This window comes from Suricata suricatta, chromosome 9, assembly GCF_006229205.1.
Source record: "Suricata suricatta isolate VVHF042 chromosome 9, meerkat_22Aug2017_6uvM2_HiC, whole genome shotgun sequence".
NCBI classification, from domain to species: Eukaryota; Metazoa; Chordata; class Mammalia; order Carnivora; family Herpestidae; genus Suricata; species Suricata suricatta.
The window spans coordinates 130,565,994-130,589,332 of NC_043708.1; the positions used below are offsets into that span (position 1 = coordinate 130,565,994).

Here is a 23,339-nt window from a genome sequence, read left to right on the forward strand (position 1 = left end):
AGTCTCAACCTGCCAACCCAGCAGACCCCATCAGTTTAGGAACCCAGAAGAAACCTCAGCGTCTGGAAATAAGCTCTAGCCTCAGACCTTAAAGGTTTGTTTACAATGATTTTTATTATTATTTTTAGTGAGCTAATACAAGGTGGCAGGGAATCCTGGGGATGCGGTTATTCATGACCTCAGGTGCAAGTGCTACTTCACAAATAGGCGCACCCCTTTCACTAATTATTTCCAATGAAACAGAAGGTCAAAAATCGGCATCAAGAGATGACACAACACAGTGGAGGCTGTTAAAAGTAACTACTCCCAAAATGGGCATCATAAAATACATCATGAACTGCAACAGTTTTGCTCAGCGAAGAAGAACCTCATCCTTCTGCTCTCCAAGGATGCCATGGGGACTTCCTCCTGGCAGAACTCGAAACGAAAAAGAAATGCCTGGCCAGATGTGCTGTGCGTGATTCACCCCCCCCCCCACCAATGTCCTGCACAGGGACTATTTTCAAAGACGCATTTATCTCAGCAGGAATGACAGCACTTGAGACATGGCCGAGTACCAGTAGCAGACCATTCTTCATGAGGAAAGTCTGCAGGGCATGGCTGCATCCTTTATAAAGGCTTACGTGATAGATGAGACAGGAATTGCCCTTGGTCAGTTTTAAGGAGCCATAAAGGTAATACAGAAGTGACCCCCAAATTATGGCGGCCACCTTAACACTCAAAAACAAATCTGATGTTAGATGTCCAAGATCCATCTTCACTAGAAATGCAGACTTTAACTGCTTTGTAAATTTCTTAAATGGCAGCTGCTCATTAAATCATATCTCATTGAAGAATCATGTTACAAGGAATGTGACCACCTCCGATTTACAATGGGAAGTATATTACAGCTAAGTTACATTGGGCTTCTCATTATGGCTGTAGCATTTAAGTTAGGTTGCTCTTGCAAAACACTGAGAGGAATCATTAGCCCACAATAGTATGGTTATATATCTGGGGGGATCGGGGTACAAATCAGAGTTAAGATGTCTTCCTTTCCTGGGCAGAAAAAAAAAAGTGAATAAAGAGGTAGGGGACAAGAGAAGCAGAGTAAACATTTTAACCATTAAAACTGACCTCAGATCCAGGGTAGGAGGTTTCATAATATTTACTTTTTCCTTCCGTCAACCTGTTTGTTACTCCAGAGAATAACAGAAAGAGGGCCTGAAGCTATCATGCATGGGGCCTGAGTGTTTCTCTAAAGCTGACAAAACGTTCCATGCGCTCATCATTATCCTGTTTAATTTTTTGGAGATTTCTGGTAGGGGACATATGGCATTTGCAGCACTGAGAACACTGAAATCAACTTAAAGAACAAGTTCTTGCAAACCGATGTTCTCCTGGCCTCGGCCAGCTCAGCCCCCAGGGGCATGAGCTCATGGCTCACTGTCCTTCCGTGCTAGAAGGTTCTGGTGTCCGAAGCGTTCCTTTCCTGCATTGTTGTGACTTCAGTCTACTGCTGATCTCCGCTCAAAGCAGTTTGTCCAAGTTTCCCCACCCCCGTTCATGCTCCAAACGGGTCTCAGGAAAAAGTTCTCTTGGAGCCCTGAAGGAAAACATATTTGACATCCACCATATTCCCTAATTCCCATGCCAATGACATCTGTTTCAAAAGTCCTGAACTGAGACACGGAGCGTAGATTTCTCATGGGACCTGACCATGATAACAAACACGGCTCATGTTTTACAGCTAAGAGAAACAAAGAATTTACGCTTTGGAGCACTGTGGCTACCCCTCCCCTTCCCTCCCTCAATCACCCCTGTTGTCCACTGTGTTTTATTCTTGTCTCCAAAGGGATGAGAATATTCTCCAGAAGCCCCTGAATCCTTCTCATGCTCTTTCCGGGTGGGCGGCAGCATCAAATGCCAGTGCTCACGATGGTGAACTTGAGTTTCACAAGTGATCTGTGTAAAAGTATCTGCTCCACCTACATGAAGAGCAGCGCCTGGGATTAAATGATCTATACAACGGGAGTTTGCCAAGTGCATCCTCCGGACAGCAGGTTAAATGGCTATAAGCTATTGTGCTTGCATTTCTTTCAATCAGACCCAATTTCCTGGGACCTCAAACGCCAACTCCTCCCAAAATATGGCTAAAGTGGTGGCAAATATTTGCAGATACCATTTCCGCAAATTAAATCCGAATATAGTTATGTACAAAGGAAGTTCGTTGATAGGATACCCGTTGCATGAAGTCACTTTGAATAGCTGGAAACAGGAATGGTCAGCATCCTTAAATTTACCACTTAATCCTCACGGGAAACTTAGGGCACCTGGTGGGGGATGAGTAGATTTGTATAGATATTGCTCAAGTATTTGGTTTTCTATAATAGAGTAGCTTCGATGTTATGGTGCCAATTTTTAAATGGAACAGATGACTGATGACCCTTTTCAATGCAAAAATAGAAGTATCCTGTATTTCAAGCCCACTGTTTATATGACTCTAACTTCCTGGTGAGTCAGTTTTCTAGGGGATTGGGCTCCAAGGAACTTTATGGAGGAGGAGCTTAAATGTTTCTCACCCTCAAATTCATGCTGAAATGCAAATAACTCTTTGCACCTCACTCTGGGGGAACACACACCACTTGGTCAGTGTGTGCACCCTCTGGAAAATGTTATCCCTCTTCCCCTGCCCTGGGTCAGGGAGACCCAAAGCCAAGAACACAGCTCTGGGATTCTAAACGTGATTCAGGACACCCCCAAATCAATCACCTGAGTTACAAGCATACTGATAGCTGAAATAGATCCTAAACTAGGAGTCACAAAATTGACTTCTTCTCCTGTATCCTCTGGACAGTGTCCTCTGGTCAGTGACAGACAGGAAGCGTGGGTGCATTTAAGGTTCCTGGATAAAGTTCTTCCAACATTTTCTTTCCCCAGAGGTTGTTCACATCAGGACCTGTTCTCGGGTCTCTGGTAGTCGGAGAGCAATCAGGCCACCCCCAACGAGAGAAGCAGCAGCCAGAAGGATGGGGACCACAATGGTTACCCCCACAAAAGAAGCAAAAATGGTGTTTCCCAGGATGGCGCCAAATTTGCATAATCCATTGAGGATGCCAAAGGCCGTGGCCCTGTAAAAGAAGAAGAAAGTAAATCATTCTGAAAGTCAAACCAGATCTCCTTAGATGAGTGAGATCATGGGTCCTTTCTTTTCCTTGTTGTGAGAGAAGGTATAGAGGTGTGGAAGAGAACGTTTTATCCTAAATAGAAAACATTCTCATTTCAATCAAATGTGTTAATAAAGACTAACATAAAGATGCAAAAATATATAACTCTGCCCCTGAAAGGCAATCTCCACTATTATCATCCTGCAGTATTTCCTCAAAACTTGTTTCTGTTTTCTTTCTTTTTTTTTTTTTTTGGTTTTAAATGTTTTATTTATTTTTGATACAGAGAGAGACAGAGCATGAGAGGGGGAGGGGCAGGCACAGAGGGAGACACAGAATTGGAAGCAGGCTCCAGGCTCTGAGCTGTAAGCACACAGCCCTTGCGGAGCTTGAACCCACCAACGTGAGATCATGAACTGAGCCGAAGTCGGAGGCCCAACCGACTGAGCCACCCAGGTGCCCCTTGTTTCTGTTTTCTGTTATCTCTTCCTGAAATTGTCACAGGGAGTACATGCATATTGTGAAACACTGAAATAAGTGGAGAGAATGAAGCAGAAAGTATCAGTGTTCTTCCTTAATAACACCCGGACCGCCTTGTGTGCTGGATGTCCTTAAATAGCATTTCCCCAAATATAGACTACATCTCCCAGACTCCCTTGCTGCAGAGTCTGGCCATGTGACAAGATTTTAGCCAATGGGATGTAAGTACAAGTGGCGGCTCCAGAGAAATTTCCTTAACTGATGTCACAAGTGGTACTTTTTGCTCTCTTCTCTTCCATTTTTCTTCCTTCCTTCCCACTTCCTGGAACAGAGATAGTCTTCTCTTGAAGCATGGTGGAGTTCATAAAAGGAATAAAAAGCCTTAGTGCTTGTTCTGGACTTACACAGCAGAAAAAGAGGAAATCCTTATCTTCCTAAGGCTGCATTTATTTGATATTTCTGTCACCCATGGCAAAGCCTAATCCTAATTATTATCCCTTAGTCACACTTTTGAGGTGTAACTATTATTTTTTAAGTTTATTTATTTGTTTGTTTGTTTTTTGTAATCTCTACACCCAAAGTGGGGCTCAAACTCACAACCAAGAGTTGTGGGCTCCACTGACAGAGTCAGCCAGGCGCCCCCTGAGTGATAACTGTTGGGAACCATCTATTCTTTCTTGACTCCATCTGTACACAGAGACTATATTCCCAGCACCATCTCTCTTAAACTGAAAATATTTCTCTTACTAAAATATTTCATACCACAGGTTTATCATGATTATGCCTACATTTTTGTACATTAAATTCTTTTTACAATTTTTAATCATTTTGTATATAACTAGCCCCCCAATCCCAATCTTCTGGTTTCCAGAGTTTTCTTGGATATTTTCACATGCATTTTTTTCCAAATGAAATTTCCAAAGCGGTGCTAAGTTTCCAGAGGGAGAAGAAAAATATCTCATTGGATTTTGAATGGACTCTTTGAAATTAGAAGAAAACAAAAGAAGATTTGAAAGACTTGTAAGATTAAATCTTCTTAGAATTTCATAATATATACCTTACCATGTATATAAGTCTCCTGTTTAATCTCTCAGTAAAGCTATGTTTTTTTTCCACATAAGTGTTACACTGTTCTTAACAAATTGATTCTTAGATATTTTATGATTTCTTCTATTATTAGATGGAATTCAATTTTTTTTAATGTGGGGATATATTTGGAAATTCCATATGCTATTAAGTTAGTTTTATTATTGGCCACCTTATCAATTATTTTATTGTTTATAGCAGTCCCTTTAGTCAATGTTCTTGGGCTTCCTAGATCTAAAATCATATACCATTGACATAATGATAGTTTTCCCCCCTCTTATTTTTTTTAACGCTTAGAAAGCTCTTTGGTTGGGGGTGGGGGCCTCCGCATGTAGGATGCTATCCATATTCCAACACCTCTGTCACCAATTTGGGGAATATCATTAAGATATTTTGCAGTATTTCACTTACCTGTCTTCCATATCGCTTCACACTCCTTTTTGACCACAGGGCCACTTTCCTGCTACCCTTTAAACTCACAACTCCTTCTCCATAAGGAGAAATGACTTCTACATAATGGCCTTGACCCGATGCCTTCAAACTAGGCCTCTTCCCAAATGGCTTGCACAAAATAAAAGTAAACGTTGGGCTTCCCTACCATGTTCTTTGCAAATGCCCTAGACCATCGTGCCTCATCCCTTACCTCTTGCCCACCCTTTGTTTATCTAGTTCTTCACCTTTGTCCCATATCTCCCATCAGAGGCCTGTCCTCACCTCTCTTTGGATTGCATGACACATGGTTCGCACCTATCCTTTGTATCTAGCCACTCACCCCACCCTCTCAGGCTTTAGTCTGCTCATCTCCATGCCTCTCCTGGTCCCCCTTCAGGAGAAACTCAACAACCTAAAAGATGCTTGGTTCATGAAACACCAGGAAGACCAAGATGGCGGTGATGAAGGATCTTGGAACGGGTAGACTTCTGGCCAAAGAAGTCCAAACAACTCCCAGAGGGAAGCCCAGTGAAGAACCGACCTCTGGTTGGTAGGATACAGCTCCACCGTGATCACATCCAGAGCATTCCAGGCAGCAATGCTGGTCCCGAAGAACAGGCACTGCCACCCAATCATCTTAGACTCACTCTGGCCAAAAAACAGGAAGAAGCAGCAGATGGCAGAGATTAGCATGGAGCCACCTACAGGGGAAGGTCAAGGGCAGAAAACAAAATGAAGACAAGACTGTCACCCACCAGTCTTTCCCCTTCTCCCACCCTCACAGGTGCACCTGAAGCAACAGGCCCATCCCTACACGGAGAAAGCACAGCTTAATCCCCCAACATGGTGCTCCAGTCATAGGAGTGAGCCTCCTGCACGGGTCACGTCACCCGAGTTAGCCCCCGAGAAGGATTTTGAAATCCTCATTCTGTGGTGCTGCCCAGCCCAGAATTACTGGGGATGAGGCAGAGGGGGCCTGAGTTGGAAATCTATTATGTCCCAGACATTGTTATGAGTGCCTGAGATACATGAGTATCCAAAACACCTCATGGAGCTGACTTGCAATTGAGAACATAACCGTCAGTGGGCTGCTGAGAAAATCTGAAAGGCCTGGCTGTTTATTCTCCATTTATTCCCGTCTCCGCCCCAGATAGCTGACCGGCCTTCTCAGCCCCACCCTGTGCCCTGAGAAACTAACTCCCAAAGACTGCAAACCTTGTCAGCCAGGAGAAGAGAGAGGTTGGAGTATTTCTACCCAATTCCCATCCTATTTATAAGCCCCGTTTTGGTGATGGCTGCATCTCCCACAGGACTATGGTTCCTTCCAGAAGCCTCCACCTCCATGGTCCCGGCTCTCACTGGGATATTTCTTCCCCTGTAACCCTAGAGGCAGTAACTGCTGCCACTTCTGCTGGCATTTGGGTGCCTCATCTGCCTTGTTTGTTCCCATAAACCTGCCCACCCCCTCTACAAGCCACATCCCATCAGTAAAGACTCTTCACTGGAACTCTCTGGGGTGCCTTCTTTTTCCTACCAGCACTCTGGCTGATACAGCTAACGATAAGAGGTCCCACTGAAAGAAGGCTGTGTCAATGCTGCCCCAATCCAAGCCACCCAGAAGAGCTTGGGAAGTGTGAAGTGGATGAAGGGTGTGAGTCAGGAGCATGGCTGGAAATGCAGTGAGAACGGTTAGGGGAGGAAAGAAAGCAGATTCCAAATAATGAGCTGGGAAACGGATGCTGCCAGGCATCTAGGGGTGTGGGGGTAGGGAAGAAAGGTCTTGTGATTGCCAAGAAGCCATATTGGTGGCCTGGGTTCACCAACAAGTGTCTCTCTGGGGGGCCTCTGCCTGGAATCTCACCCTTAGACCAGAGCTGCCAAGATGGACACCAAACCCTGTTGTTTGAATGGGGCCATGGTCACTGTCACCTGGATTTTCCTGATTCTGGGAAAGGGTAGTATTGTGAGCAGGTCACCTGATTATCTCTTTCCAAACAACTAGGAAGGAGACAAACAGCGACTGGACCACAAGCACCTTGAGAACCCTATCATATAAATGCATGTCTCCGTCAAAGTGGCCAGCCAAGGCACCTGGCTTCCAGTAAATGTTGACAGGGGCTCGATGAATACAAAACATTACCATCGAATAAATCAAGTGATAGTTGAGGATCTGGCCTCTCAACTATCTTAGGTAATCCTGCCGTCAATCCCTGTGGCCCACTATAGATCCTGGTAAAGTCTCATTTCCCTTGTGATGGAGAGGGCTGGGTTCAAATCCCCACTTCCGCTATGTGAGGCTGAACAAAGTCTCATAATCTCTCTATGCTGTCCTGCTTTGCCCCTCTGTAAAATGTTGGTAAACATAGTACCTACCTCACAGGGTTATTTCGAATGTTAAATATGTTACTGTTGATGAAATGCTTGGCACAGAGCCTGACCTATAATACGTGCTTCATAAGCGTTTGTTAAATGAAATCTCTAGTTTCTGTCTGTCACTCCCAATAGATCATTTGCTCCTTGAGCATAAGGAGGACAATGTCTGTCTCAATTAATGCTGTATTCCAATTGTCTACCGCACAGCCTGGCAGAGAGGAAGGGCCACATAAATTATTGCTTATTGAATGAAGACATGAGGACTAATGGGCTTATCAGGAAAACTTCTACCCTTATTACCAAGACGCTGCTTCTACCCAGGAAAGAAAGCAGCAGAATAATCAGGACAAACTATGCCCTAGCAGATTCTGCAGGGGATTTGTCTGAGGAAACAGCAATTTCCCTTCATGGAAAGGCTATTTCAAAACAGGTCCCCCACACGCCATCCAGATATTTATTGAGCATCTACGATCTGCTGCACATGGATAATATCACAGTTGGGCCATGGCATGCCAGGCTTTCTACTAAAAAGCAAAGAAACAACTATCTGAGCTTTCAACAGAACAAGAGAAACAAAATACAGACGCCAATAAAAGAGTAGAACAGGGGGGCGCCTGGGGGGCTCGGTCGGTTAAGCATCTGACTTCCATTCAGGTCAGGATCACATGGTTTGTGGGTTTGAGCCCCGCAGCGGGCTCTGCGCTGACAGTTCAGAGCCTGGAGTCTGCCTTGAATTCTGTGTCTGCCTCTCTCTCTCTGCCCCTCCCCTATTTTCACCCTGTCTCCCTCTCTCTCAAAAACAAACATTTAAAAAAGATTTTTAAAGAGTAGAACATAAAGAATGAGAAATATTAGTTTGAGTTAACTAGTTTGGGGAGCATGACAGAAATCAGTTCTGAGCCAGGGTACCTTCGTGATGCCAAGGACCGGCAAAGGGGATGCGCGCTCTCTCACCACCCTGCCTTCTCCCCATGCCCAACCTTCCCTCTACCTCTGTTGGAGAGCGTGTGGCCACTCTGGGCAGTGGGCCAAGCCCCCGCACATGTGCACCCACCCCACTCTTCATAGTCCCTGCCTTCCCAAAGACGTCCTGGGCTACCCCAGGCCCCAATGTCAGAATTCACTATTCAACCTGGGACTCAAGAGGCCAGTGGCAGAAGGGCAGAAATGTCACATGCCTATGTTCATGTGCCTTATCTCATGGGAGCAAACAGAGGTAGCACTGTGACAACTGTGTAATATAAGCTCAGAGAAGGAAAGGAAGAAGGAAAAGAAGGCTCATAAAGAGAATGTTGCCCAAGATGGCCACCTGACTCCCAACCACTTGTCTTCTGCATGGTGTAGCACCTTCTGCAGAAAAGCTTGGGCATTGCAGGAGTTAGTAAACACTGTCCTTCCCTCTGGGGCTTCAGGTCTAACCAGGGCCCTGCCTCTAACACTGGTGACAGCTCAGTCGGCCATGCCTAGGGATGACTTTATCCTCACCACACACTTAAGAAGCTGAAATCACACTGGAGCACCTGGGTGGCTCAGTCGGTTAAGCATCAAACTCTTAGTTTCAGCCCAGGCCATGATCTTATGGTTCATGAGTTTGACTAATGTCAGGCTCTGTGCTGACAGTGCAGAGCCTGCTTGGGATTCTCTCTCTCTCTCTCTCTCTCTCTCTCTCTCTCTCTCTCTCTCTCTCTGTCCCGACCCAACTCCCGCTGTCTCTGTCGCTCTCAAAATAAATAAATAAACTTTTTTTAAAAAGCTGCAAGCCCAGCATGTCTTGTGCTTACCATTCCAAATATCTATGCTCCTCTATAATAACAATATTCAATATGAGCCCACCACCAGGAAAAGATTCCCTTGCCAAGATCTGACCAATGTGCTCTTCTCTGAGAAAATGACTATGTGATTTCTTCTGCTTGCTTTTGAAGTTCACTGCTAGAGAGGAGGTATGAATTTTGCTGGTCAGCTACATCCTTAGAGCAGACCCTTCATGACCTGTGTATCAGCGTGTCATTCTCGTCCCCACCCTGGTCTTACTATATATATACACACACACACATATACATGCTAATGTGTATTTCTCCTGGCCTTGGGTGTGTCTGTTTTGCTTCTTGTTTCTGTAGCAAACTTCTGGGGATCCTGGTGTGATGAAGCAAAGTACATGAATACGGCTACATTTCTGAGGACTGTCTGTGCACCAAGCCCCATACAGTGCTCTGGCTACATTACGTAACCAGCCAGTTACTGTGACAGATAAGGAAACTGAGGCCTGGAGACATAAAGGAACACTTCCAAAGTCAAATAGCCTCAGGAGGACTCCAACACAAATCTGTCCCTCTCCCAAGCCTAAGTATTATCACTATGAAATAATAATGAGTAATGCAATTTAATTTAAACCCAGCAAACAGATCAGTGTTCACTTAAGAGCACTTTATATATTTTTCCAACAGTAACCACACAAAGCAGGTAGAGTGGATAGATTTAAATATCCTTACCGAAGTGCTAATCATGTGACTGTCAAAGAATCATTCAGTCGGGAAATAAAAGAGGAGTCCCTGACCTGGACCGTGGATCTCAAACTATCTCCCAGGAGTCCTGGGACTTCAGAGACACATGTGTCTCCTCAGCTCCTAAACCAGCAGTTCCCATCTTACCTGTTTGGTTGCCAGTGGGAGAGTTCTTTAAGAAAAAGGAAAGAAAATCTAGTTTTTTAATCTAGGTGAAGGCCACTGGCCTTTATCCCAGAGGAGATGCGGCAGGCCTCCCCACTCACCGATCATCTTGAGCCTTCCAACTTTATCCATGAGCAGGGCGGAAATGATGTTCCCAGGCAGCACAGACAGACTGCCAAGGAAGCTGACGAGGTAAGTCAGGAAGTCATTATCTTGCTCGAAATCCATGTGGCAGCCTATTTTCAGCTCCTTGAAGGTGCTGTTGATAAACCGGCAGTTGATGAACTTATGCTTGTAGAGGTCTGGGGAGAGAAGGAAACCTTTGGTTCATGACAAGTGGACAGGGGCTGGGGAGAGATGGAGCAGAGGCAGGGGTGAAGTCAGGCCCCTTCCATGGGCAGGCTGCCTCTGGCAATCCAACAGTCTCAAAGTCAAGGTGACAGGTGGCCAGGTATGGAGGAAGAGAGGAAACTCTAAAAATATAATGATGGCTTCAACTTCCTACAAGCAAAGGGAAAGGTAAGAGACACTCATTGAGAGACGTTCTTGAATACGTCATCTCTCAAGCTACAGAACAGCCCTGTTTCTATCAGTGAGATGACACCAAGGTCCGATGCTACCAGCTTATAGGAGGCAGAAGACAAGAGAATTAGGTCCAGGGACACCTGAGTGGCTCAGTTGTTTAAGCATCCAACTTTGGCTCAGATCATGATCTCATGGTTGGCGAGGTCAAGCCCCGCATCAGGCTCTGTGCTGACAGCTTGGGGCCTGGAGTCTGCTTTGGATTCTGTGTCTCCCTCTCTCTCTGTCCCTCCCTCCCTCACTCTCTCTCTCTCTTTCTCCCTCTCTCTCAAAAATAAACAAACATTAAAAATTTAAAAAGAGAGAGAGAGAAAATTAGGTCCCGATTGAGGTGACCACTGCAAATCCACACAGAAACCCAAACATTCTTCAAAATAAGAACCATTTGCTTCGTGGTTTCTAGAATGAGACCGGGGGGGGGGGGGGGGTGAATACGGAGAGCCCAGAGGCTTTTTAGGGCACTAAAAATACTCCATATGTCACGGTAATGATGGATATATGCTCTCATACATTTGTCCAAGCCCATAGAATGCTAAACACCAAGAGTGATCCCTACAGTCAGCTCTGGATTTGAGATGAACTGCGGGTTCATCAGTGATAAATGCACCCCTCTAGTGGGGGGTGGGGAGGTTGATAATCAGGGAGGGGAGAGAGGCAGGAGTTACATGGAAATCTCTATACCTTCTCTCTGATTTCATTGTAAACCTAAAAGATCTCAAAAAATATAAAGTCTTAAAAAAGTATAAACCATTACTTTAAAGCTAGTTCCCTAGTCTTCCGGCACCTTCTAACACCAATTATTCTTACACAACAGATCACCTACGTGGGCTCTCAGGAAATCTGGCTTTTGGGAAATGGCTCTATTGCTGACCCTCTTTAATCTTCCCCACACTTCCCTTACAAAATTAGAAAAGTACACCTTATTTTCTCCATCACTTCCCAACCCACTGACATTTCATGACTACGGGTCTTTGCAAAAAATCCCCATGGAAGAGTATACAAACAAAGAGGAAACATTAAAACTTGAAAGAAGAAGGGTATATTATGGTTTAGTTGATTAAGTGTCCAACTCTTGGTTTCAGCTCAGGTCATGATCTCATGGTTCATGAATTTGAGCCCCACATTGGGCGCTGTGCTGACAGTGCAGAACCTGCTTGGGATTTTCTCTATTTCCCTCTCTCTGCTTCTCCCTGTGCTCTCTCTCTCTTTCAAAACAAATAAAGAAACTTAAAAAAAACTTGAAAGAAAAAACTAAAAGACCCATCAGGTTTAAATGACAAATAGGAAATGCATAGCTCTCATTTTTTTAAGTTCAGGCTAAAAAAAATAATTTAGGAAGATAAATGTCATAATGGATCATTTAGAGACTGAGGGATATTTGGAAGCCAGATATCCCTCTTCTGAGTCTGACCCAATGGAAAAATATAAGATGTTCTTGCATAAACCCCAATGCTGACACCAGGGAGAATGCACTGATATGGTACAATGCATGGAGTTCAGTGGAAAGATCATAGACTTTAGAGCCCAATAAGTGAGGAATGAATCCAAGCTCCCTCAGCTTGCTAGCTGTGGTCTTGAGCAAGATGCATAAGCCTGGGTCTCCTCAGCTATAAGATGGAAATAATGGTGCAATTCTCCCTGGAGACAATGTAGGTAGAGCCCCTGCTAAAGCTCAGGTCGTGACCCTCCTTCCCAACTCGACCTGGTATGTTATTAATGTATGCTGAGTAGTAACAGTAACAAGGAGAGGTGGCGTGGTGGGATTTGGTGAACTTTTTTTTAATCGTGGAAATCTGAAGTGGTGCAATTTTTAAATATTCTTATCCTCTCGTTTCATGCATAAACCTCAAAAAGATACAATTTTCCCTTTTACTTCATGACTATGAGAACATGACCCTTGGATTTTGCAAGATTCAATTTCTACAGCTTTCCTGGAATGCTGGGTTCTCATCTGTGCTCTAGCTTTTTAATGTTTGTTTGTTTGTTTACTTATTTATTTATTTGTTATTACTATTTTGGATGTATCATGTTTTATTTAACAAATCCTCTGTCAGCTCATATTAAAGATGTTTCCAGATAGTCTTTAAACACATATGATCTCTTGTATATGCAATTAGAACTGTATTTGCTAGCACTGTTTAATAGTAATATGATGTGAACAACTTATATTAATTTAAATTTTTTAGTAGCCACATTAAAAAAAGTGAAAGAAACAAGTAAAATTAAAGTATTAAAAAATAATTTATAGTCATGTTAGGTAACCTACAATATATACAGTATAGTCTTGGCTTTGGGGATAGGTTCCCATGATTCATCACTTACATACAACACCCAGTGCTCATCCCAACAAATGCCTTCCTCGGTGCCCATCACCCATTTTCCCCTCTCTCCCCAACCCCCACCCCCATCAACCCTCAGGTTGTTCTCTATATTTAAGAGTCTCTTATGGTTTGTCTCCCTCTCTGTAACTCATTTTTCCTTCCCTTCCCCTGTGGTCTTCTGTTAAGCTTCTTAAACTTAACATATGAGTGAAAACATAGAATATCTGTCTTTTTTTATTATTTATTTCACTTAGCATAATACCCTCCAGTTCCATCCACGTTGTTGCAAAGGCTAGATGTCATTCTTTTTCATCACCACTGTAATATATACAGTGTATATATTGTATACATACAGTAATATTCCACGGTATATATATAAATACCACATCTCCTTTATCCATTCATTGTGAGAGAGAGACAGACAGAGAGCAAGTGGTAGAGGGGTGGAGACAGAGGGAGAGAGAGAGACTCCCAAGCAGGCTACATGCTGTCAGTACATACAGGGTTCTATCTCATGAACCATGAGGTCATGACCTGAACTGAAATCAATAATTGGACACTCAACCAATTGAGCCAACCAGGCACTCTTCATCCGTGTTATATTTTGTTCCTACGGAAGAAGACCAAAGCACATATCATCAGTCTCCTAGAGACTAGAGCACTCACCAAGAAATTCTGCTTTCTGCTTCACGTGTGATAGAACATTTAGACAAAATAAGTGCATTGGTAAAGACTGTGCAACTAATTAATGCCATACCTAGGATAAGAACCCATTTTTCCATCCTGAGACTCAGTACTCCCATCTGTGAATACCTTGCTACTCCTGAAGCTTATGACTGAGCCATTTGCCTCTTAGATAAGATTAGTCTACCTTTGACCCAGCACAACCACATCACCCATGTTCTTACCTGTGTTGTAGAAGGTGGTTGATTCAATGGTGCAATTTTTGAAATAGGTATCAGTAGATGTAACATCTTCAAAATAGCACTCATCAAAGAACATGTCCTCAAAGAGTACATGCCTAAAGTGCATCTTTATGAACCTAGGAAAAGACATGAGCCCCTGAGTGATTTTACCAGGCAGAAAGAAGACTTGAGACCCAAACCAAAATCACAGAAAGGCAGAAAAGGGAGAACTTCACACCAAAATATGCTGAAACGTGAAATGTTTTTCCATTTCTTTGTGTCTTCTTCAATTTCTTTCATAAACTTTCTATAGTTTTCAGTGTATGGATCTTATGTGTAAGAGAATCACTGGGTTCTACTTCTGAAACCAAGACTACATTGTATGTTAACTAACTTGTATTTAATTAATAATAATCTTTTAAAAAGACCATTTGGGGCACCTGGGTGGCTCAGTCAGTTAAGCGTCTGACTTCAGCTCAGGTCATGATCTCACCGGTCCTGAGTTCGAGCCCCTCATTGGTCTGTGCTGACAGCTCAGAGCCTGAAGCCTGTTGCAGATTCTGTGTCTCCCTCTCTCTCTCTCTGTCCCTCCCCAACTCGTGTCTCTCTCAAAAATAAACATTAAAAATGTTTTTAAATAAAATTAAATTGCACTAATTTTTAAAAAAAAGAAAAGGATCATTTGCTCCAGTGGCCCTCAATCCTGCCCTTATATTAGAATTACTGGAAGGCTTGTTAAAAATGGCTGGTTACATAATTTCTGGGGCCCAGAGTAAAATGAAAATGCTGGCCCTGTGTTCAAAAAGTAGGAAAAAAAAACAACTTTAAAGGTACTAAAATAATATAAAAGGTTTTCCTTTTACCTATAGTCTCCCCCATCCCCTCTCCTGATTTGTCCTGGTAGTTTTTTTTTTTACTTGCCTAATGTTATTCTAAATAAAGAAACATTTAAAACTTGTTTTTAAAAAAGTGCTAAAACATTATTTTTGACCTAGACTAGTTCCCTATACCTTAGCTGGTATTTATAAAGGAGGGAGAGCAGCAGGAGTGAGGAAGCTGGGTCTAGCTCAGGTAGATACGGATCCTCTTGCAGTGGCTGGTAATTTCCAAATGCGGTCACAGGCCTTGAGCATCAGACTCATTGACATGTGGAATAGTGTGAAATGAAAATATTGCTAAAATGTCACTCTAAGAGGGGCTTTAAACACATGCAGGTCCCTCAGTTGGTCTTAGTAGGTTTGGAAGTGATAGACTTGGGAGGGGCTGAGAATCTTCAGTTTAAAGATTTCCCCAATCAAGATTTGGAATGATAGACACTTTCATTCACATGGTTGGTAGAATATAATCGGTGTGGCCTCTTTGGGGAGCAATTTCACAAAATTTTAAGTGCGTGATCACTTTGACCTAGAAATACCACCTTGGAGAATTAATCCTACCCATACCAGCTCATGCATTCAAAGAGATGCATTCGCTGATGCTCATTGCAACATTTACTTTTTTCTTTTTGAGGAGAGAGAAAGAGAGCATGAGTGTGAGTGGGGGAGGGGCAGACAAGAGAGAGACTGTTACTCAGGCTCCATGCTCAGTGTGGAGCCCAACTCAGGGCTCTATCTCATGACCATGAGATCCTGGCCTGAGCCAAAATCCAGAGTTAGATGCTTAAGCTACTGAGCCATCCAGGCGCCCTACAACATCTCTTTTTAAAAAAATTTTTTTAACATTTATTTATTTTTGAGAGACAACATGAGCGGGGAAGGGGCAGAGATGGAGACAAAGAATCTGAAGCAGGCTCCAGACTCTGAGCTGTCAGCACAGAGCCCAACACGGGGCTCAAAAATGTGAGATCATGACCTAAGCTGAAGTCAGACACTTAAATGACTGAGCCACCCAGGCACCCCATTACATTTCTTATAATAAGAATTGATTACTAGATGCATGATGGGAAGGGAGGGAGGGAGGTAGATAGACAGATACCACATAATGGAAGCACATGTGGCTGTTACAGGTATAAGGTAAATCTATATGTCTTAATATGGAATAATTTTCAAGGTATATCATTAACTGAAAAAAAATCAAATGCAATATAGTGTTTCTAGCAGGTGACCATTCATGTAAGAAAAGATATGGTACATACGCCTCTGATACATATGTAAAAAGTTACACAAGAAACTGGTAGATGTTGGCTGGCCCTAGGGAGGTACAGTGGGGGTTAGGAATAAGATAAAGTTAATTTTTCCTTTATACCAAGCAAGTAATAAGGGAGGAAGCACCCGGGTGACTCTGGGAGCCACTGCTCTAGTCCAACTCCTCAATGGGAAAAACCAACCTTACATTCAAAAACGTGTACTGACATACATGAACTAACGTCTTCCTCTGCTGGACCTTTACCAAGCTTGGTCAAACTTCTAAGCGAGAAGTCTTGTGGAGAACCACAAGCCATTCGTTCACTTGTCTATTCATGTATTTACACGTTCAGTCTTCAGCAGAACTTAACTTAGCATGGTTTTAGGTGCTACAAACAAAGAGAGGAAAGACATGGGCCCTACCTTCAAGTCTAATTGGAAAACAAACCAAGCAAACAGACAATAGCTGTGGGAATCACAGTGAAAGAGGTAGCACAGGCTGCTGAGAGTCATTGTTCCTCTTCAGAGCCACCACAAAATTCAGTCCATGGTGGCCACTTCCCCGTTTCCTCCATTCCATAGTGTATTCTGCCAACAGCCCTAATCTAGATTCACCTGTCGCTAGCTTCTGCAAAAAGACTCCCCCCCCCCCAGTAAGAAGGTCTGAGTGTGTGCTTCTTAAAGCACCTCAGGCCACTTGCAGCAGAATAAAACAGAGGATTGTTATGAAAGATGCTGTTTCCTAAATTCCTAGACCTCTTGAGCCAGAATCACCAGAGGCAGGTGCCAGATTATTTTTTAAATGTGAGAATTATTGGTTTAGAGAAGTTGAATTATTTTGTACAGTTTTTCAAAGGGTCAAATTTGCTACAGATTTTTAAACAGGGGCCTCCAGAGGCTGTCACTGTGCTCTTCATATTTCCATGGAGAAATGAATCGGTAAGCCTTTTGTTACAGGAAGATGCCTTTGATTTCAAAATTAATGTAATTTGTGTGTTGGATATGTTTACTCAGGAAAGCTATTCCTGGAGTCTGTCTTGGGTCTTTGCCTTTCTTAATATATCCTTCTCTTTAATATAGTAATAGGCTGCTGATGTAGCCTTCAGATACATCTTAATGTTCCACTAAGGGTGGGTGAGGGAGCAGAGCTATAAATCATAATGGGCCTGACGCAACCAGACCTTAAAATGTATCTCCAAGTGAGTTATAAAAAGCTCAAGTTATAAAGAAAGAGATAAAAGGAGAAAGGGCCAAGGCATATTTTATGAGTCTTTATATAAATCATCCCCTATCTCTAATTTATATACTAAACTGGTCCAAGATTCATCATACAGGAGAATTCAAAGGCTGAACAAAAAATCAGCACAAGTATCATGTGGAACTTGTCCTACAAGAAAACAGGAGCCATTGGCAATCCAGAATTATGGCAGAATTATTACTACAAACACTTTATGTCAATGGTTAGTCCACCAAATGATCGAGACTGTGCCCCAAAATGTATCAGTTTAGTTGCCTGTTTTACCTGATGGCATCCTCAAGAAACTCAGTCTAATTAAAGAGATAAACAAGAAAACTCTTCACTAAAATTTAGCGTAATTAACTGTTAAGATAAAGGTATGTCATAAGATACTTCAAAGGGGGCACTTGTGATCCAGTTGGGAAAAGCATGAGGTGATTTATCCTGAAGGTCAAGTAAAGGCTACCCAAGTGAAGACATGTAGGAGACAGGCAGAGACACCCAGCATGGCCAAGATCAGAGACCTGTTATACCCTATCACTGCCTTTTGTTTTAAGTAGAAAATTCTCTTTTGGATAAATTATATCACTTTTCAGGGGGAAAATAATACAGTTCTCCAAAGCATCTGTGCATATATGTATTATATCATAAGCCTTCCAGGTACAGTAAAGGGAAACAGAATGGTCAAGAAAGGAAATAGAATTCTAGTCTCTCACACATTATCTCATGTCAGGTCCTAATCTGACATAGAGCAGAGCATAAACAAGAGAACCATTGGCTTCAAAAAATACACGGACCTAGTTTTCTTAAAGAATGAAGGAAACGGAATCTTGTCTGAATGCTCTATATAACTTCCTAAATTCCCTAGATGTAGTCATCAGGCTTCCCCTCCACCTCCGATGCCATTCTCCAAAAAATGAAGAGTAGTGTCCCAACTTTCAGAGCTTAATCACCAAGAGATGTCAGGCAAGACTTTTCTCCTCTCTAGGCTTGCATTTAAAAATCTTTAAAACAGGGGTATGGAGGAGGTGTTCTTTCCCAGCTCCATATGGTTCTACAAATGAGAAGGGCCTGAGAAGAAATAAAAGATATGGCCTAGGATATGGTCATCTTATTTTTCTAAATTATGAAAACATGATTTCATGGAGAATAAGAAGATATTTATGAAAGGAAATACTGGTGCCAGTGTCAATCAAATAGTCTCTCTAAAAACATACATTCTTATGCCTCAGTGAATCTTCCAGTAATCCCAATTTCCTTTCTTCCACTTCTTTGACACTCAAGGCCAACCAAGTGCTGAAATTGCAAGATCGCATCCTCTTTCATAAAGATCCTAGCATGTGTATAGAATTTGGGAATAAAATCTTAAGCAGAATTATAAACGTAGAATGGGTGACTCAGTTGGTTAAGCTCTAAACTCTTGATCTGAACTCAGGTTATGATCTCACGGTTCATGAGATTGAGCCCCACATGGGGCTCTCTTCTGACAACTGGAGCCTGCTTGGGATTCTCTCTTTCCCTTCCTCTCTGCCCCTCCCCACTCTCAAAATAAATAAATAAACTCAAAAAAAGAAGATTCTCTCCCTCTCTTTCTGCCCTTTCTCCCATAATTTTCATATTCTCTCTGTCTCAAAGTATGTAAATAAATAAAAACAAAACCAAAAATAGATACAGTATCATTACTGGAACTATCAGGTAATTTAATATAACTAGAATTAATATATTAAAGCCTTAAGGGAAAAGGTGGATAACATGCATACATGATGGAGAATTCTAGCACAGAGAGGTAAACTATTAGAAAGAATCAAACAGAAATGCTAGAAAAAATTTTAAAGCAGTAAAACAGATTAAGAATACCTTGAATGGACTCATGAGTAGACTCATGATATTTAAGGAAGGAATTACATTGTTTGTATATAACTCAAGGGAAATTACAAAAACTAAAACATAAAGAGAAAAATAAAGGGGAAACCCCAGAAAAAAGAATTCAGAGACTTGGGGAAATTATCAAACAAGCTAACATAAGTGAAATGGAATTTCAGAAAGAAAAGAGAGAAAATTTGGCATGTGACATATTTGAAGAGATAACTGCTAAAAATTTTCCTAAATTAATGTAACAGGCCAAACCACAATTCCAAGAAACTCATAGGACCTCAAGCAGAGTAAATTTACCAAAAAAGAATAAGAAAAGGAGGAGGAGACAGAAGAAGAAGGTACACCCAACCACATTATATTCAAACTGCTGAATACCAAATATAAAGGAAAAATTTTGAAGGGAGCAAGAGAAAAATGTGATGTTACATTCAGAGAAATAAATTTAAAAATACAGCAGACTTTTCATCAGAAATTATGAAAGCCAAAAGACAACTGGGTGAAATCTTTACACTTCTGAAAGAAATAACTGCCAAACCAGAATTCTATACCCAGCAAAAATATCCTACAAAAAATGAAGAAGAAATATTCAAGACAAGCACTGAGAAAATTTATTGCCACCATAAGTGCACTATAAGAAATAGTCAAATTCTTCAAGCATAAGGAATATAGCATCAACTTATATATGAAACTTGGATCTTCATAAAGAAATGAAGACCTTTATAAATGGCTAAATTATAGGGATACATAAAAGACATCTTTTTTTTAAGTCACTCTAAAAGATAACTGAGTGTCTTAGGCAAAAATAGGGGGTGTTTGGGTAGCTCAGTTGGTTAAGCATCCAACTCTTTATTTCAGCTCAGGTCATGATCTCACAGTTCATGTTTTTGAGCCCTGCATCAAGCTCTGTGCTGACAGCAAGGAGCCTGCTTGGGATTCTCTCTCTCCCCCTCTCCTGGATGCTTTCTAGTTCATATGTTCCCATTCTCTCTCTCTGTCTTTCAAAATAAATAAACTTTAAAAAATAAATCAAGTAAAAATAGTAGCAATATATTGTGTGCTTATAGCATATGTAAAAGTAAAATGCAAATAGTAGTATAAAACATGAGAGAAAATGACAGTATTTGATTATAAAGCTCTCACATGACATGTGAAGTTAACATATTATTTGAAGATAATGATTAATGAAAGATATATATTGTAAGCTCAAGGCAGCCACTCGTTTTTTTTTAAAAAAAGAGGAGTAAGTAATAAACCAATAGTGAAGGTAAAATGGAATTATGAAAATAATGTAAAACAGAGCAGAAAACAGTAAAAAAGAGAATAGAACACATGAAACAGAAAACTGCTAACAATATGATAGAAAAAGTAAAATTATGTGCTATCTGTAAGGAACCTACTTAACTCTAAAAACATTAGATTCAGATAATGTCAGATAAAGTAAACTTAGAACAAGGAATATTCTCAGGAAATAAGAGGCACATTACATAATGATAAAGGCATCAATTCACCAATAAGACAAAATAAATACAAATGTGTATGCACCTAACAACAGAGCTTTAAAAAAAGAAAGCCCTGTAGCATACAGATTACATTATCTGGCCAAAACATAAATATAAATATAAATTTTAATCATTAAAAGGATTTTGATACTTAAAATGCACTTCTAAATAATTTTAAGATGAAGTTAATATTACGGGAAAATATAAAATAGATACAAGTGTAATAAGTTATTCAATGTCACTAAAACAAAATTGAAATGTACCTAATTAAATTCATTCACTTTTTTTTAATCAAGAAATATGATAAGGAAATTAAGACATAAAGAAAAAATAAATCCTAAGAAAGAAATACGAGAAAAAGGAACATAACATTATTATTTAAATATAAAATACACAAAACTCTAGTAAGACTGATTGTAAAATAAGACTAAAGGCACAAATGGGCAATATTAGTAGTAAAAAGGGAGAATTTATTTCATAAACATATATACCATAAGACAATGTTGTGAAGAACTTTGTGACAATATATGGAAAGCTTAAAAGAAATAATTTTCCAAAAGAAAAATGAGTATAACTGAATACATTAATGCCATTAAAAATGAATTGATAATCAAAATCTGTTGCCTCAATGAATGGCAAGCTGCTATGTTTAGAGAGGCTAGCTTTATCAAACTCTCAAGGAATCAACTACCACTGTCTTACACAATTTGTTTTAGAAGAAAAAGCTGGGGAGTTATAAACTTGATACCAAAGGTAAATGAGAACAGTATAAGGAAAATATATACCATCTGATGAACAGATGTAAAAACTCTAAATAGTACATTAGCAAATCAAATTTGTCAATCTATCACCATGGAAAAAAAACCCAATGAATTAGTAATATACATCCCAGGAATCAAAAATGGTTGAAAACCAGAAAAACTATCATTGTAACATATCATATTAGTAGGTCCAAGGAGAAAACCATATAATTATCATAATAGATGCAGAAAAAGTTTGACAGACTCAATATACTTTTTTGATTAAAAAAAATCTCAGCACAATCAAAACAACAGAGAATTTTCTTAACTTTCTAAAGACTAAGATTCAAAACATACAGCAGATATCATACTTAATGATGAGATACCAAAAGCACGCACTGACACCAAGATACCCATTAGGCCTGCTCCTAGTCATCACTGAACATGATACAATGAAAAAAGACCACAATTATAGGGAGAAGAAAGGAAGAGATAAAATTGTCATTAATTTTTATTAATGTGTTTGTCACATACAAGAATCAAGCAAAGCTACCAAGAAGCAATCAGAATGAAGAGTTATGTCAATGGGTTAGATCCAAGAAAAAAAAATCATGTATAAAGGAAAAAGGAGGAGAAGGAGGAAGAAAAGAAAGAGGAGGAAAGAAGGAAGAGAGGAGAAAAAGGAGGAGGAGGCTTAGGAGGAGAAAACGAAGAAAGGGTAAATGTTCCACTCACAATAGCAACAGGAACAATAACGCATCAGTAACAAGCCTCACAAAATGCATACGAGACATTTATTTTTTTAATGGTTATTTATTTTTGAGAGAGAGAGAGAGCGGGAGTATGGGAGGGGCAGAGAGAAAGGGAGACAGACGATCTAAAGCAGGCTCTGCGCTGACAGCAAAGAGCCCAATATGGGGCTCGAAGTGACAAACCACGAGATCATGACCCAAGCCAAAGTTGAGCTCTAACGGACTGAGCCACAACACGCCCCATGAGACCTTTATAGAAGACATTTTAAACCAATACCGAAGGACATAAAACAATGATTAAGTAAACAAAGATACAATATTCAATGACTGGAAGATTCTACATTATAGAAATGACCCCCAATGAACCCAGACCTTCTACGTCATTCCAATCAAAATCTCAACCAGCTATTGTTAACGGAATTTTAGAATTTGATCGTAAAACTCATCTGGAAAAGCACAGGGGCAAAATCAGCCAAGAAAAATGTTAAGAACGAAATGGAAGAACCTGGAAACACAACAAAACAATGAAGTGACAGCAATAACACCAGGATGGTAAAGGAAAAGATGAATTAAGAACCACGGAACCAAACGGAGAGCTGGGAAACAAAGGCGCACATACCCGGAAACGTGACTTATGATCTAAGTGTTACTACATGGCAACAGGGGAAAGATGGGCAATTTCATAAATGTGGAAACCACTTACATGGGAGGAAAATCAGATGATTCCTCTCTGAGAGATGGAGACAACATCCAGCTAAATTAAGGGCTCAGATGTGAAAAAGAAGCTTTAAAACTTAGAGGAAAGAGCCTAAATGTCCATCACCTGATGAGTGGATCAAGAAGATGTGGTATATATACACAATGGAGTACTACCTGGCAATGAGGAAGAATGGAATCTGGCCATTTGTAGCAAAGTGGATGGACCTCGAGGGTGTCATGCTAAGCGAAATAAGTCAGGCGGAGAAGGACAGATACCATATGTTTGTACTCATGGGTCTAACAGGAGATACCTTGCAGGGGACCATGGGGAGAGGAAGGGGGAAAGAGAGCGAGGGGAAGAGTGAGGGACACAGATCAAGGGAGACTACTGAATACTGAAAATGAACCATGGACTGAAGGGGG

General features: G+C 41.1%; 1 protein-coding gene across 4 annotated transcripts in view; it reads right to left on the minus strand.

Annotated features, from left to right (window-relative positions):
- Window positions 1-94: 94 nt before the first annotated feature.
- Window positions 95-23,339, minus strand: part of SV2B (synaptic vesicle glycoprotein 2B) — a 193,966-nt gene continuing 170,721 nt past the window's right edge. For all 4 annotated transcript variants that reach the window (XM_029952140.1, XM_029952139.1, XM_029952138.1 and 1 more), the window contains exons 10-13: window positions 13,995-14,128; window positions 10,285-10,485; window positions 5,686-5,845; window positions 95-3,110 (exon numbers count right to left, since the gene is read on the minus strand). In XM_029952140.1, the coding sequence (XP_029808000.1) occupies window positions 2,927-3,110; window positions 5,686-5,845; window positions 10,285-10,485; window positions 13,995-14,128 (679 nt within the window). In that variant the 3' untranslated portion in view covers window positions 95-2,926. The remainder of the gene's footprint in view (window positions 3,111-5,685; window positions 5,846-10,284; window positions 10,486-13,994; window positions 14,129-23,339) is intronic.